The sequence below is a fragment of the Mustela nigripes genome, chromosome 12, assembly GCF_022355385.1.
Source record: "Mustela nigripes isolate SB6536 chromosome 12, MUSNIG.SB6536, whole genome shotgun sequence".
Lineage (NCBI taxonomy): Eukaryota > Metazoa > Chordata > Mammalia > Carnivora > Mustelidae > Mustela > Mustela nigripes.
In genome coordinates this window covers 78,315,125-78,328,365 of record NC_081568.1, presented here as the reverse complement: position 1 = coordinate 78,328,365, position 13,241 = coordinate 78,315,125, and the positions used below count along the sequence as shown (strand labels likewise).

Below are 13,241 nucleotides of genomic sequence, written 5' to 3'. Positions count from 1 at the left end.
CGATGCAGGGCCATCTGTGTGTGTTTTTGCATGTGTGTGTGTGTGTGTGTGTGTGTGCATGAGACAGAGAGAGAGTATTGTGAGGGGCCAGAAGGAATGAGGAAAATGAGGCATGGGAGGATATGATAAGGAAAAGGGAAAGTGGTCACAGGCTCTGAGAAACAGAAGGAAAGTTGTTAAGTGAATACATCTTGGAGTCAGATAGACCTGGGCTGAAGCCTCAGTTCTTCCATTTACTCACTGTGCAATCTTGGGCAACTTACTTCACCCCTCTGTACCTCGCTTCATTCACCAGCAGTGTAACCCATTGTACAGAATTGGTTTGATAGCACACATGAAAAGTACTTTACTGCATCTGGCCCAGAGGAAGGGCTCAATAAATGTTAACAATTACTAACCCAGGAACTCTAACTCTGTGCCTGCATCATGCTGCCCCATTCCCATCCAGCCAATGAAGTCATCCCAGGGATCTGTGGAGGAGCAGGAGGAACTGGAGGAGCCTGTCTATGAGGAGCCGGTGTATGAAGAAGTGGGGGCCTTTCCTGAGCTGACCAAGGACTCCTCTACCTCCTTCTCCACGATGAGAGAGAAGACAGCCAACCCAGAGACCCCTCTCATCAGCCAGAGGTCCTTTGACAAACCCCCTTTCCCCAAGGCAGGTGGCCTGGGCCCAGAGCAGAGGCCACCTGAGCCCCCTCCTGGCCCCCCTTCAAAGAGCAGCCCCCAGGCACATGGGTCCCTAGAGGAGCAGCTGCTCCAGGAGCTTAGCAGCCTCATCCTGAGGAAAGGAGAGACTGCCATAGGCCTGGGCAGCCCCCCGCAGCCCTCCAGCCCCCAGTCCCCCAACTCCAATGGCCTTCTGACACAAACACCTGACTTTCCCACCCAACCTTCCAGTTCACCCTCCAGCCAGCCCCTCACATGACCCTCAGACGAGTAGTCTGAAGGGGAGGGTAGCCAGAAGACCCAAGTTCTCACATGGCAGACACTGCCGGGAGCCTCCTCTGCTCTGGCTGGAAAGGCTCCAGAAGCCAGTGTGGTGCTATGGAACGAGCACAGGATTGAGGGCTCTGGACTCTCCTGCCTAGAGAGGGTCAGACTATGGCCCCTCACTGAACCTCCATTCACTTATATGTACCATGAAGTCACTGAAATAAGGAGCCAGGGAACATCTAACTGTTTCTTAGAGCTGTAAGCCCCACATAACTTCCCTCAACAAGTTGAGGGAACTCCTGCTTTATATATATATGATATGCAGGAGTTCTGTAAGAGGTTTGGGGTTTGAAATGAATAGTTTTTACTGCACTAAAGAAAAAAAAAAAGATTTGGAAGCCAGAAAGCTGAATGATCTCCAAGTCTATTTAACCCCAATTCCTACATTTGGGTACTATGCTGAAGACCTAGAGGGTAGAGGTTGATTGGGGTTGGGAGCTGGGGTGAAGAGGAGCCAAAAAGGATGTGTCACTGTTAATAAATCTTGGAACCAGAAGGCTATTATTGTTTACTTCATTCATTCATTCATTCATTCAACAAATATGTATTGAGCACCTAATTAGGTGTCAGGTCTTCAGGATAAAGTTTGTCTGGGTGGCTCAGTTGGTTAAGCGTTTGGCTCAGGTCATAATCCCAGGGTCCTGGGTTTGAGCCCTGCAGCCCCGAATTGGGCTCCCTGTGGAGCCTTTTTCTCCCTCTCTCTCTGCTGTTCCCCCTGCTCGTGTGCTCACACGCGCGCTCTCTCTCTCTGTGTCAAATAAAAAACCTTTTTTCTAAAGATTTTATTTATTTATTTGAGACAGAGAACAAGCAGAGGGAAAAGTCAGAGGAAGAGGGAGAAGCAGCCTTCCCACTGAGTAGCGAGCCTGATGTGGGGTTCGATCCCAGGACCCTGGGATCATGCCCTGAACTGAAGGCAGATCTTATCTGACTGAACCACCCAGGCTCCCCAAGCAAATAAGATGTTAAAAAAAAAAAAAAAAAAAAAAAGATGGGTCTTGCTTTTATGGAGCTCCCACTCTAGCGGGGGAACAGAAAATACACAAATTAATGCAGTGTTGTGAAGAAATCAAACCAAAGCGATGTGCCTGTGGTGATGGCCTTTAGGCTGGGAAGATGGGGAAGGCTGCTGTGAAGAGTTAAAGAAGCCAGACATGTGAAGTACTGAGAGAAGGAGCACTCCAGAAGAAGAGGGAAAGTGTCAGGCATGAAGGCTCTGCAGTGGGAAGAAGCTTGGCCTGTTGGGGAAACAGAAAGGAGGCTGGAGTGGCTGAAGCACAGTGAGTGGGGAGACAGAGAAGAGTATGGGCTAAAGGGGGAAAGACCGGCAGGAGCCCAATAATGCACAGCCTTATAGGCCATGCTAGGGTGTTTGGATTTTATTCTGAAGCAATTGAGTAGTTTGAAGGGAGAGAGTGATGGGATCTTATTTCCTTTTTTAAAAAAAAATCAATCACTCTGGCTGTTTTGTGAGCAGTGGATTATTGAGGTGGTGGGGGTGGGGAATGAGAGACCAGATATTAGACAGGCGACTGATACTGGGGCTTGGACTAGGTTGGTGGTTTTGGAAATTGAAGAAAGGTGATTAATAAGAGATCTTTCAGAAATAGAACCTACAGGACTTGCTGATGGAAGGAATGTGGGATAGGAGAAAGGGTACAATGACTCTGGGTTTCAGACTTTCCTAACCAGATGAAGAGAGGTACCATTTAGTGTTTTGTCTGGGGAAGATAACTGGAGAAGGATCAGGTAGAAAGAGCAGATTTAAAAATTTGAGGTACTTGTTAGATCTACAAGTTGGAGGTGTCAATGGGCTGTTGGAAACGTGAATCCGGAGTTTGGGGCCACAGATAACTGCTTTTCCAAGTCGGGGTGTGGGCCAGGGATAGGTGAGGGGAATGAAGAAAGGGTGTGGGGATCCTCAGAAAGTAGGGATTGCGCTGGTAGAACCTGGGGCAGAGAGCCCGAAAAGCAGACCCTAATGGTGACAGGGCTTCCTGGGGCGCCAGGCCTTACACCCATCTCCCTAATTACATCCATTCACTGGTATCATTTAGTTTCCACTGGCCCCTGACATACCTTTCTTCCTCTGGGACTGGCTTCCTCCTGGCTCCGGGCAATCTTCTCATCAACACTCACTGGCTTTTCCAGTTCTGTGGGAATTTGGGAAAGGTCGGAGAGCAGCCCTGTTCCCCTTGTCAGAAGCATCTTTGCTCAGGCATCCAATGACAAATTGGTCACAAATTGAGTTCCTCCTCTTCAGGCGTCACCCTTCGCGCCTGAGGGAGGACAAGAGGACCAGAGATCTGCATATGTAAATGAGTGATTCGTAGTAATTATGGGCTGAGTCAGTGGCTCCACTAGAAATAGAACCCAGGCGTCTTGACTCAGAAACTTGGGGTTCCCCTACCGCGCAGCGGACGCCGCGTCCACTCGGCGGTCCCGACCCTTTCCGGGGCCGCCGCAGCACCAACAGAAGTTTCTTTGGTTTCTCCGCGGCACCTTCGCGCTTCGCAGCCCTGCGCGTAGCCGGACCAGGCGTGGGCGGGACGGGGGCGGAGCTGAGCCAGGTCCGGGGCGGGGTTTTGCCGTGGGCGGGGCTTCCTCGAGTTCCGGAGTCGAGTCGCTTCCCTTGGCCGGAGCGGAGATGCAGCCGCCGCCCCGAAAAGTGAGCTTGGCCTGGGAATGGGGTCTCCTGGTGGGCTGGGGGAATGGTGGGAGTTGAGGGGAGCACCGGGCCCGCAGTGGGGGTCCGGGGCCTAACCCTGAAGTAACCCAGGAAACACCCCAGTCCCTCCCCGGTCCCGCCCCCTCACCGCTCCCTGCGCGGAGTGTTTTTCTGGTCCCGGCGCCAGGGGTCTTCAACCTCTTGTTACCCCCGCAGGTGAAGCCGGCCCAGGAGGTGAAGCTTCGCTTCTTGGAGCAGCTGAACATCCTTCAGACCCGGCAGCAGAGGGAGGCGGATCTGCTGGAGGACATCAGGTAGCTTCGGATCCCTTCCACCATACCCCGACCTTTGCCGTTGCGCGCCCCTCCTCTCCTCGAACAGACCTCGGTCAGAGCTGGCCTGGGGAGGGGAAAGCAGGGGGTGAAGGGTTCTCCAAGATGCCCATTCCCGGCTCTCACTGTCGGCCTGGCTCTCCAGATACCGGTAGGGCTTATCCTTCCTCCTAAGCCAACACACAGAAACACACAGGGACACTCTCTCAAACCCATTGACTCCACACCCCTCCCTCTGCCCCACAACCAAGCTTGGGGCAGAATCTCCCCTCCCTCTTCCAGACCTGTTGGAAGGCTGGACTGTATCCAGGCCCCCATTCGTCCTCACCTCCAAGTCCAAAGATGGTTCTCCAGAGGTGGGGAGGATCCTGCTGAGGCTCTGAACAATGAGGTGAGGTTGTTCTGGGTTGCGGCTGCCTGAGGTGATCTCAAGGACTCTCTCTCCAGTCTCATTCCTTCCTGATGTACTCACACTTTAGGTCTGGCTCCCCTCTTCTTCCTGCCCAGGCTGAGGAGACGATTGAGGGTGGGAGAACAGGACCAAACAGTGACACCATCCTGCCCCTTTAATTTTCATAGGTCCTACAGCAAGCAGAGGGCAGCCATTGAACGAGAATATGGACAGGTATGGGACTCCTTTTCCTGGACTTTCTCTTTTGTTGTGGCCTCCTTTGCACATGGCATTCTTTTTCTGCACATACTCCTCTTCTGGCCCACAGCAATGGCCTTGAGTTAGGCAGACTGGTGTCAGATCTCTCATGCTACTTGTTGGCCGTGTGACCTTGGACAAGGTGCTTAGCCTTTCTTGGCCTCAATTTCTTTCTCTGTAGAATGAAATAATAATTATAACTTTTTTTTTTAAAGATTTATTTATTTGTCAGAGAGAGAGCGAGCGAGAGCGAGCACAGGCAGACACAGTGGAAGGCAGAGTCAGAGGGAGAAGCAGGCTCCCTGCGGAGCAAGGAGCCCGATGTGGGACTCGATCCCAGGACGCTGGGATCATGACCTGAGCCGAAGGCAGCTGCTTAACCAACTGAGCCACCCAGGCGTCCCAATAATTATAACTTTATATAAGATTGTTGTAAGGATGAAATAGGTAAATCACTTAGCAAAGTGAGTGGCACATAATATGCATCTGATGAATAACGTTTATTATACCTGGATTTTATGTTCTCCCAGTTGTTGAGAGTCTTTGAAAGGTAACTGAGTCTGTGATGACTTTCCCACCAGGCACTTCAGAAACTGGCAGGGCCATTCCTGAAGAGAGAAGGGCACCGGAGTGGAGAGATGGACAGCAGGTGCGTCCCATGGATGGGGGTAGTTCAGGGGGCCTAGAAGGGGTGAGGAGCCCAACCCCTTTTTTTTGGGAATAAAGGGCCAGTGAGGGGAGAGGGCATGTGAGCTGCAGGTAGAGCTGACACAGCAGCCCGAGAGGAGCTGACCCAGCAAGGACACTGTGGGTGCAGGCGGAGGGCATGAGTGATCCTTGTGGCTGAGCTAATGTGCTGATCGATTGATAGGCTCCCAGACAAGGGGGAAGGGAAAGCACTGTGTCTCCTATGGTGTTGGGTTTGGTGGTGGGGGGGAGTGTCTCATGAAGCTTTGGAGTGCTCTCCTCCTCAACACAGACCTTCTCTGGGGAGAGGCAGGATGGTGTTTGGTGCCTGGCGCTGCCTGCTGGATGCCACCGTGGCTGGGGGCCAAGCCCGGCTCCAGGCATCTGACCGATACCGTGACCTGGCAGGGGGCACAGGGCGGAGTGCCAAGGAGCAGGTGCTCAGGAAGGTATGGCTCAGTGGATGGGATGAAGGAAGAGCTGGCTTGGGGTAGAAAGTGGTCTGGGTCAGGACTCTGTGTGTACACACCCTTAGGGAGCAGAGAACCTCCAGAGGGCGCAAGCAGAGGTGCTGCAGTCTGTCCGGGAGCTGAGCCGAAGTCGGAAGCTGTATGGGCAGCGGGAACGTGTGTGGGCCTTGGCACAGGAGAAGGCGGCTGATGTCCAGGCTAGGTGGGGTCATGGGGAGTTGGGAAGCCTGACTGGGAGATGGGAGCCAAGGCACCACAGCTGAGCCTAACCTTGACTCCTCTCCCTTGCTTGCACAGACTGAACCGAAGTGACCACGGGCTCTTCCACACTCGGGCCAGTCTCCAGAAACTCAGCACCAAGGTTTGGGGGGACGTGGACATGAGTGGAGATGGGAAAGAGGTGGGCAGAGTAGTCTAGTGGTTTGGAACCCAAGGGCATAAATCTGAGAGACTGAGATGAATCCAGGCTTCCCTACATCCTCAGTGTGAGACCCTGGTTAACTTGATCTCTCGGAGTTTCATGTTCTTCATCTGTAATGTGGAAATAGTACATTTCTTTTTTATTCCTTTACCATGCATTTACTGAGGACTCTGTGCCTTCAGAGTCTGGTGAGGGGCAGATAGATAGTAAGTAAAGAAACAATCAGATTAAGTGAAAACAAAACAAGGTGCATGGTAAAGGGTTAATAGGGTGTAATTTAGAGAGAAAAGCTATCTGAACACATGGCCTGAATGGCAAGAAGCAGCCAGCCATGCAAAGATCTAGGGGAAGAACATTCCAGGGAGAGGAAATGGTGGCTCTGAGGAAGCAGAGGCTCTGAGGTGGGAATAGCTTTGTGGGCTTTGAGAAATAGAAAGAAGGTCAGTGTGGCTGGAGCACTCTGAGCAGGGGGACAGGCACTCTGAAAACGGGTCAGAGAGATTGCAGGGGCCAGCTCTTGTTGCATCTGGCAAGCCACAGTAAGGAGCAGTGAGATTTTATTTTAAATGGACATAGATGCCACTAGAGCATTTCAAGCTGGAGTTGTTGAGTGTGCAATATGTTTAGTGTAGCACCAGGTGCACAGTAAGCACTCAATAATATGAGAATCCATGCTGGATCTGGGTTGGCCTTGGAAGGACCTCACGGGTCCAGGGCTTCCTGTTGACACCTGTTTTCTCCTCCTAGCTCTCTGCCCAGTCAGCCCAGTACTCCCAGCAGCTGAGAGCAGCCCGCAATGAGTACCTGCTCAACTTGGTGGCCACCAATGCCCACCTTGACCACTACTACCAGGAGGAGTTGCCAGCCCTGCTCAAGGCCAGTCCCAGCCCAGATAGTCCTGCCTCTTGGCACAAGGGGTGAGGGGGTGTTGTGTGGGAGAGCCTCTCCTTGCTTCCTACCACCGTCAGGCTAGGTGGTGCTAAGGTCCCAGCCTGCTTTGAGTGGCTAGAAGTTACATCCTTTAGTTCTGGTTTGGGTTTGTCTTCTAGCTGGCTACATGACATTTTTGCAGAACACTTAGCCTCTCTGAACACCTAGTTGCCTCATTAGGGACAATTTTTGTTCTGCCTACTTTATAAGACTAATGGGGCTCAGGCGAGAGAATGGATATGAAAATGCTTTTTAGACTGTTAAGGTCTATGCATACATGAGGGCCTATTATTAGAAGCAGTAAAATGTCTCATTTCTTCCCTCTTTCCAATTCCTCATGCCCATCACCCATCTGAACCTGGGCAGAGAGCTTGCTTTGCAATAGATGCTGGGGGAAGGGTGGGGTCACGATCTTGGGGTTCTCTCCAGGCCCTGGTCAGTGAGCTGTTGGAACACTTGAGGGACCCCTTGACCTTGCTAAGCCGCACTGAGCTGGAAGCTGCAGAGATGGCCCTGGAGCATGCCCGCCGTGGAGGGCAGGCAACCTCCCAGGTGAGGGCCGTGCCCTATACGAGCTTCTCAGGGATCTCCTTCACCCTGCTCTTCAATACAGACCACCCACTGTGTATCTGCCCCTTTGATTTTCACCTGTCCTTTTTCCGAGAGGGGCTGGGGATAGGCTCACTCTGTGAGTGACTAGTTTGACCTTTTCTAACGCCCAGGTAAGCTGGGAGGAGGATCTGAAGCTCTTTCTTCAGGAACCTGGAGTATTTTCCCCCACACCACCTCAGGAGTTTCAGCCTGCAGGGACTGATCAGGTGAGACTTCTCTCTTCATTGGAAGCCAACCACCTGTAAAGGGGACTGTGGTTTAGGCCTACTCCCTCATCACCCTTGTCCTGATTAGTGACTGTTAAACTGTGGAGAAGGGGTTTCAGGACTCTAGTTCCTCTTCCTTCTTCCTCTTTCCCATTTTGGGGACTCTCTGTGTGTCTCTGTCCACAGGAATGCACACCTATGCCCTCACCTCTTTGTCCCTGTCGCTGGAGAAGGTTAGGACAGGGAGAAGGAAACAAAAAGGGACTGTAGAGAAGCAACATCAGTTCCTCCTCTCAGCATCTGTGTACACTCTTCACATAGGTTTGCACCCTGGAGCTGGAGGGGGATGCAGGAGGCATGGCGGGGGACCGTAGCCTGGAGAAAGAGGTTCAGCGCTGGACGAGCCGAGCTGCCCGAGACTACAAGATCCAGAACCATGGGCATCGGGTGAGGTGGGGGGTGCAGGTGTTGTGGGTGGGTGGGAAGCGCTGAGAGATGAGGACTCCGGAGTCAGTGGGGGATGTCATAGGGCTGCATGCAGGAGAGGAAGGAAAGGGATTTTAGCGCAATAGTGTGGCACAGTGGTTAAGAGCCCAGTTTTCAGAGCTATACCCACCTGGGTTCGAATCCTGCTCGCTTGTTTTCTCATTATGAAACCCTGAGTAAGGGAGTGACTTAACCTCTCTGGACTTCAGTTTCCTTATTGTGAAGTGACGGCTAATAACAGTCCCCACTGCATGAGGATGATTAAATGACATAATACATGCAAAGCAAGTAGCAAAGTGCCAGTCCATAGTAAGTTGTCTGCATAGTGTTTCCACCCACCCCTGTTCTCTGCTTTTCCAACCAGGTGCTGCAGCGGCTGGAGCAGAGGCGACAGCAGGCCCCAGGGCGGGAGGCGCCAGGTCTAGAACAGCGGCTGCAGGAAGTGAGGGAGAGCATCCGGCGGGCACAGGTGAGCCATAGCCCTGTTCCTGGGACCCCTGAGATCCCGCCTGCTCACACAACACCTTCCTCCTGTTCAGCTACGTGGTGGGGAGCAGGGAGGTGGGAGGTAGAAGGTGGACATGTTTGGGATGGCTCCACTCACCGGCCAAAGGCAGGCCCATCCATGACCTTGGTTGATCTCTCTTCCCCATGCCAGGTGAGCCAGGTGAAGGGGGCTGCCCGGCTGGCCCTGCTCCAAGGAGCTGGCCTGGATGTGCAGCGCTGGCTGAAGCCAGCCATGACCCAGGCACAGGATGAGGTAGAGCAGGAGCGACGGCTCAGTGAGGCCCGGCTGTCCCAGAGGGACCTCTCTCCCACGGTGAGTACCCTTTGCTCCCTACCCCTCTACACCCGGGAGGGTAAAGGGTAGATCTCCCCAGAGGAGGGCAGACCTGATAAAATGGGCATCCCAATAGTACTGAAGTCAAAGAGGTTGTTATGAGGCTGGAATGAAGAACGTATACTTTTTTGCATAGTTTGTAGCACGGAGTGCTCTCAGTGAAATTTTATCGTGACTATAGGATAGCAGTTATGAACTAAGGTTCTGAGTATGGACTCTAAGTGGTTTACGCGCCAGCCACTCCACTTACTACTAGCTGTGTGGTCTTGGAAAGTGACTTAACATTTCTGAGCCTCAGTTTTCTTACAAGTAAAATGAAGTAGGTGGCTCAGTCAGTTAAGGGTCTGAGTCTTGATTTCAGCTTAGGTCATGATCTTAGGGTTGTGAGATTAAGCCCTGCATCAGGCTCCATGCTCAGTATGGAGTCGGCTTTCCTCTCTCCTTCTCCCCCTGCTCTGCCCGCCCCGTGCATGTGCACATGCATGTGTGTACCCTTTCTCTCAATTAAATAAAATCTTTTTAAAACAGTTGAAAAGTAGGTAAAACGAGATGATATAGTTATGCAAAATAACAACGGGTTATTGTGAAGTTGCGATGAGGTGCTATACATAAGATGTTAAGTGTTGTTCCTTGCCCATGGTAGGCACTCAGTACTGGAATTCTGCAATTGTTTTTTGTGTTACCCTGCTCTGTGGTGATTTTGCTTGTGATACATGGTGGACAGATGGGTACTACCTTGGGTAGTGATCTATTGGTGTTCTTTAAGGGTAGAATGGAGGAGTGGGGATTAAAATGGGTACTTGAGAGTGGGCCCCCCAGTGATGTCTGTTCTCTGTCCCCCAGGCTGAGGATTCTGAGCTCTCTGACTTTGAGGAATGTGAGGAGACAGGGGAGCTCTTTGAGGAGCCTGCCCCTGTAGCCTTGGCCACCAGGCCCCTCCCCTGCCCAGCGCATGTGGTGTTCAGCTATCAGGTATCAGGTGGGCATGGGGTTGAGGACCTCAGAGAAGAGGGGATGGGAGACAGCCATGTCCTGAATTCTTCCTTGTGGGGCCCAGGCAGGGCATGAGGATGAGCTGACCATCACAGAGGGCGAGTGGCTGGAGGTCATAGAAGAGGGAGATGCTGATGAATGGGTCAAGGTGGGTATGGACCATAGGTTCTGACCTTGGCGGTGGGAGGGGGGTGTGGCAGTGGGAAGAACTTCTCTGTGGCTTGCAAGGACCCAGCCAGACAAAGCCAGAAGCCTGAGGAGGAGGGCTAGGGCCATGGGCTGCTGAGTCAAGTCTGCTCTCTGTTCACATTGCTGCGTGAATAGGCTCGAAACCAGCACGGCGAGGTAGGCTTTGTCCCTGAGCGGTATCTCAACTTCCCGGACCTCTCCTTCCCTGAGAGTGGCCACGACAGTGACAATCCCTCAGGGGTAGAGCCCACAGGTAAGAATGGGAAATTCTGGGTCAGGGGACCTTGAGTCGTGGTGGCCCTGAGGTGTCATGACCCAGGGAACTACTCCCCATCAACTCCCCTCACCAGCTCTCCTGGGCTTCTGCAGCCTTCCTGGCCCGTGCCCTATACAGCTACACAGGACAGAGTGCAGAGGAGCTGAGCTTTCCAGAGGGGGCGCTTATCCGCCTGCTGCCCCGGGCCCAGGATGGAGTGGATGATGGCTTCTGGAGAGGAGAATTCGGGGGCCATGTGGGGGTTTTCCCCTCCCTGTTAGTGGAGGAGCTGCTTGGCCCCCCAGAACCCCCTGAACTCTCAGACCCTGAACAGGTGAGGCTTCCTTCTCCCTGGGTCCCCAGGCTTCTCTGAGTTGAGCCTCCCACTCCAATGAGGCCCCATATTCATCTTAATGCCCCCTTCCTTCTCCTGGTTTACTTTGTACATTGGCTTGGACCTCCCAATCTCCTTTGGCTGGGCAGAGAAGAGGGAAACTTAGGCAGTTTTCCCTAAGAGTTTGGTGGTCCTACTTTAGCGCTAGATCTGAGTTTAGATTCATACTGCATTGCCGTGGGCAGTGATATAAGCTTGGTGCTTACTTGTCATCTGGGAAAACTGGGGTAATAATACCTACTTCAGCAGCCCAACCCTCGTGTCTAGAGATATGGAGGTAAAGCCCTTAGCACAGTGACCCAGAGGAGGTCGTTTAATATATGATACCTACTCTTACAGCAGGAAGAGCCTAGGAGAGGGAGTCAGGAGAGCTGGGTTCTAGTTGCGACTCTCCAACTAACAGGCTCCATGCTTTTCAATAGATGGCTTAACCTGAGTCTCATCTCTACAAGAAATCATAAAACAAAACTCCCTACTTCATGGGATGATGTAAGGAATTAATTAGTGAGCATATGTGAAGTGCTAACAGAATGTCTGGGACATAGTACCTATTGGCTATGGAAGTGTGTATCAGCTAAAGCCCCCAGGTGTGTAGAAGCATTTCACCGCTGTCCAAATCAAGGAGGATGGGACAGGAATTGTAGATGAGATGAGAGGAAAAGGTGATGAAACCTTCCTGTGTGCCAGGAATAACCCGGTGTGCCTCTCGTTCCCAGATGCTGCCATCCCCTTCTCCTCCTAGCTTCTCACCTCCTGTGCCCACCTCTGCCTTGGAGGGAGCCCCTGCATCTGCGCTGCCTGTGGGTGAGTAGAGGGCACTGGGGGCCCTGGGAGGGAAAGAGACAGGCAGGAGGAGAAAGGTTGCCCTTGGCTTCTCTGCCTGCCCTCAGGAACCTCCTCCATCAGGCTCACAGAATCAGGATGGTGAGAAGAGCTTGGGCTTTGGAGGGGAGGCAAGTGCATCGTTGAGACTTTGCATATGACTTCCCAATGTGTGGTTTGGGGCGGAATATTTAACCTGCCTGGGCCTTTACAGGGTGAGGAGAAAGGTCCCTACTTCACTGAGTTGTTGTGAGGGTTAGGAGGATGGGCCTAGGGGTGCCTGGGTGGCTCGGTCGTTAAGCGTCTGCCTTCTGCTCAGGTCATGATCCCAGAGTCCTGAGATCAAGCCCCGCATCAGGCTACCTGCTGAGCCTGCGGCTCCCTCTCCCACTCCCCCTGCTTATGTTCCCTCTTTAGCTATCTCTTTGTCAAATAAATAAATAAAATCTTAAAAAAAAAAAAAAAAAGGATGGGCCTAGCATTGTGCCTGGCACATAGTATGCCTGCCTGCAGTAGCTGTTTCCTCATGAAGGTTATTTTACAAATCAGCCAGCTTTTCCCACTATGCATCCTCTGCCTTTAATGTTCTTGAATCCTGCAAACACTTTGGTTTGTGTCATCATTTTCCTTCTTGGAATGCCCACCTTTTCTAAAACCTTCTCGTACTTCTACTTTCTTCACAGAGCTTCCCTCCCTGTGACCATTTTCTGTATCTCCTGCTCCAGCCCCTATAGTTCACTTTGAATGATTTAGCACAATCATTCATTGTGTTTGTTGGTTTTTCACTACTGGGCTCCTGACAGCCACTGGGAATGGGGGTGCTGTGAATCCCATCGCCCCCTCTCAGCAGGTGCCAAGTAAGTGCTGAGGATGGATAGATCAATGGATCTTGTGGCTCTAAGACTAGGGACTATTCGTTAATTCATCAAATATTTACAGAGTTCCACTGTTCTAAGTGCTGGAGATGCAGCGATGAACAAAACAAAGCCTGAAGACTGACTTGTGGCTCTTGTTTGCAGACCAAGATCTGGACTGCCCTGGACCCCTGGACATGATGGTACCTCGACTCAGGCCGGTACGGGTTCCTCCCTTGGAGGAGATTGTGTCATTCCAACATGTCCTGTTTTGTCTGCGGGGCTGAGGGAATGGACAGGGATGTCCCCAAGGGAGGGTTCTGGAGCTCTGATTCTGTGTTCTCTACAGATGCGTCCACCACCTCCCCCACCAGCTAAAGCCCCAGATCCTGGCCACCCAGATTCTCTCACCTGAAGCCAGGGGGATTGCTGTCCCCC

General features: G+C 52.2%; 2 protein-coding genes and 1 long non-coding RNA gene across 7 annotated transcripts in view; 2 read left to right on the top strand and 1 right to left on the bottom strand.

Moving 5' to 3' along the window:
• Positions 1 to 1,504, top strand: part of ARAP3 (ArfGAP with RhoGAP domain, ankyrin repeat and PH domain 3) — a 24,180-nt gene extending 22,676 nt beyond the window's left edge. For all 3 annotated transcript variants that reach the window (XM_059417785.1, XM_059417784.1, XM_059417783.1), the window contains one exon: positions 449 to 1,504. In XM_059417785.1, coding sequence (XP_059273768.1) covers positions 449 to 925 — 477 coding nt within the window. In that variant the 3' untranslated portion in view covers positions 926 to 1,504. The remainder of the gene's footprint in view (positions 1 to 448) is intronic.
• Positions 1 to 3,889, bottom strand: part of LOC132028612 (uncharacterized) — an 8,177-nt gene extending 4,288 nt beyond the window's left edge. The window contains exons 1-3 of the long non-coding RNA XR_009407478.1: positions 3,810 to 3,889; positions 3,404 to 3,696; positions 3,073 to 3,272 (exon numbers count right to left, since the gene is read on the bottom strand). This is a non-coding gene — a long non-coding RNA (uncharacterized LOC132028612). The remainder of the gene's footprint in view (positions 1 to 3,072; positions 3,273 to 3,403; positions 3,697 to 3,809) is intronic.
• On the top strand, positions 3,553 to 13,241 carry FCHSD1 (FCH and double SH3 domains 1). Of its 3 annotated transcripts, none has more exons than XM_059417787.1 (20): positions 3,553 to 3,661; positions 3,878 to 3,975; positions 4,573 to 4,618; positions 5,224 to 5,291; positions 5,643 to 5,778; positions 5,865 to 6,001; positions 6,097 to 6,160; positions 6,968 to 7,096; positions 7,580 to 7,702; positions 7,873 to 7,968; positions 8,290 to 8,415; positions 8,819 to 8,923; positions 9,113 to 9,274; positions 10,139 to 10,267; positions 10,353 to 10,436; positions 10,613 to 10,730; positions 10,847 to 11,067; positions 11,844 to 11,931; positions 12,969 to 13,024; positions 13,153 to 13,241. In XM_059417787.1, exons 1-20 carry the CDS (start codon positions 3,641 to 3,643, stop codon positions 13,216 to 13,218), a joined length of 2,073 nt encoding a protein of 690 aa, XP_059273770.1. In that variant the 5' UTR covers positions 3,553 to 3,640; the 3' UTR covers positions 13,219 to 13,241. The 3 variants fall into 3 exon arrangements, with proteins under 3 accessions (XP_059273770.1, XP_059273769.1, XP_059273771.1); XM_059417786.1 differs by having other exon boundaries at positions 5,622 to 5,778; XM_059417788.1 differs by lacking the exons at positions 11,844 to 11,931; positions 12,969 to 13,024; positions 13,153 to 13,241 and having other exon boundaries at positions 5,622 to 5,778; positions 10,828 to 11,058.

What these genes read in the sequence shown, in the direction of transcription:
- FCHSD1 (XM_059417786.1), top strand. Translation starts at nt 3,641, where the DNA reads ATGCAGCCGCCGCCCCGAAAA. An exon ending in AGCCTGCAGGGACTGATCAG is followed by an intron (nt 7,969 to 8,289) that starts GTGAGACTTCTC and finishes CTCTTCACATAG; the next exon opens with GTTTGCACCCTGGAGCTGGA. An exon ending in TCCAGAACCATGGGCATCGG is followed by an intron (nt 8,416 to 8,818) that starts GTGAGGTGGGGG and finishes TTTTCCAACCAG; the next exon opens with GTGCTGCAGCGGCTGGAGCA.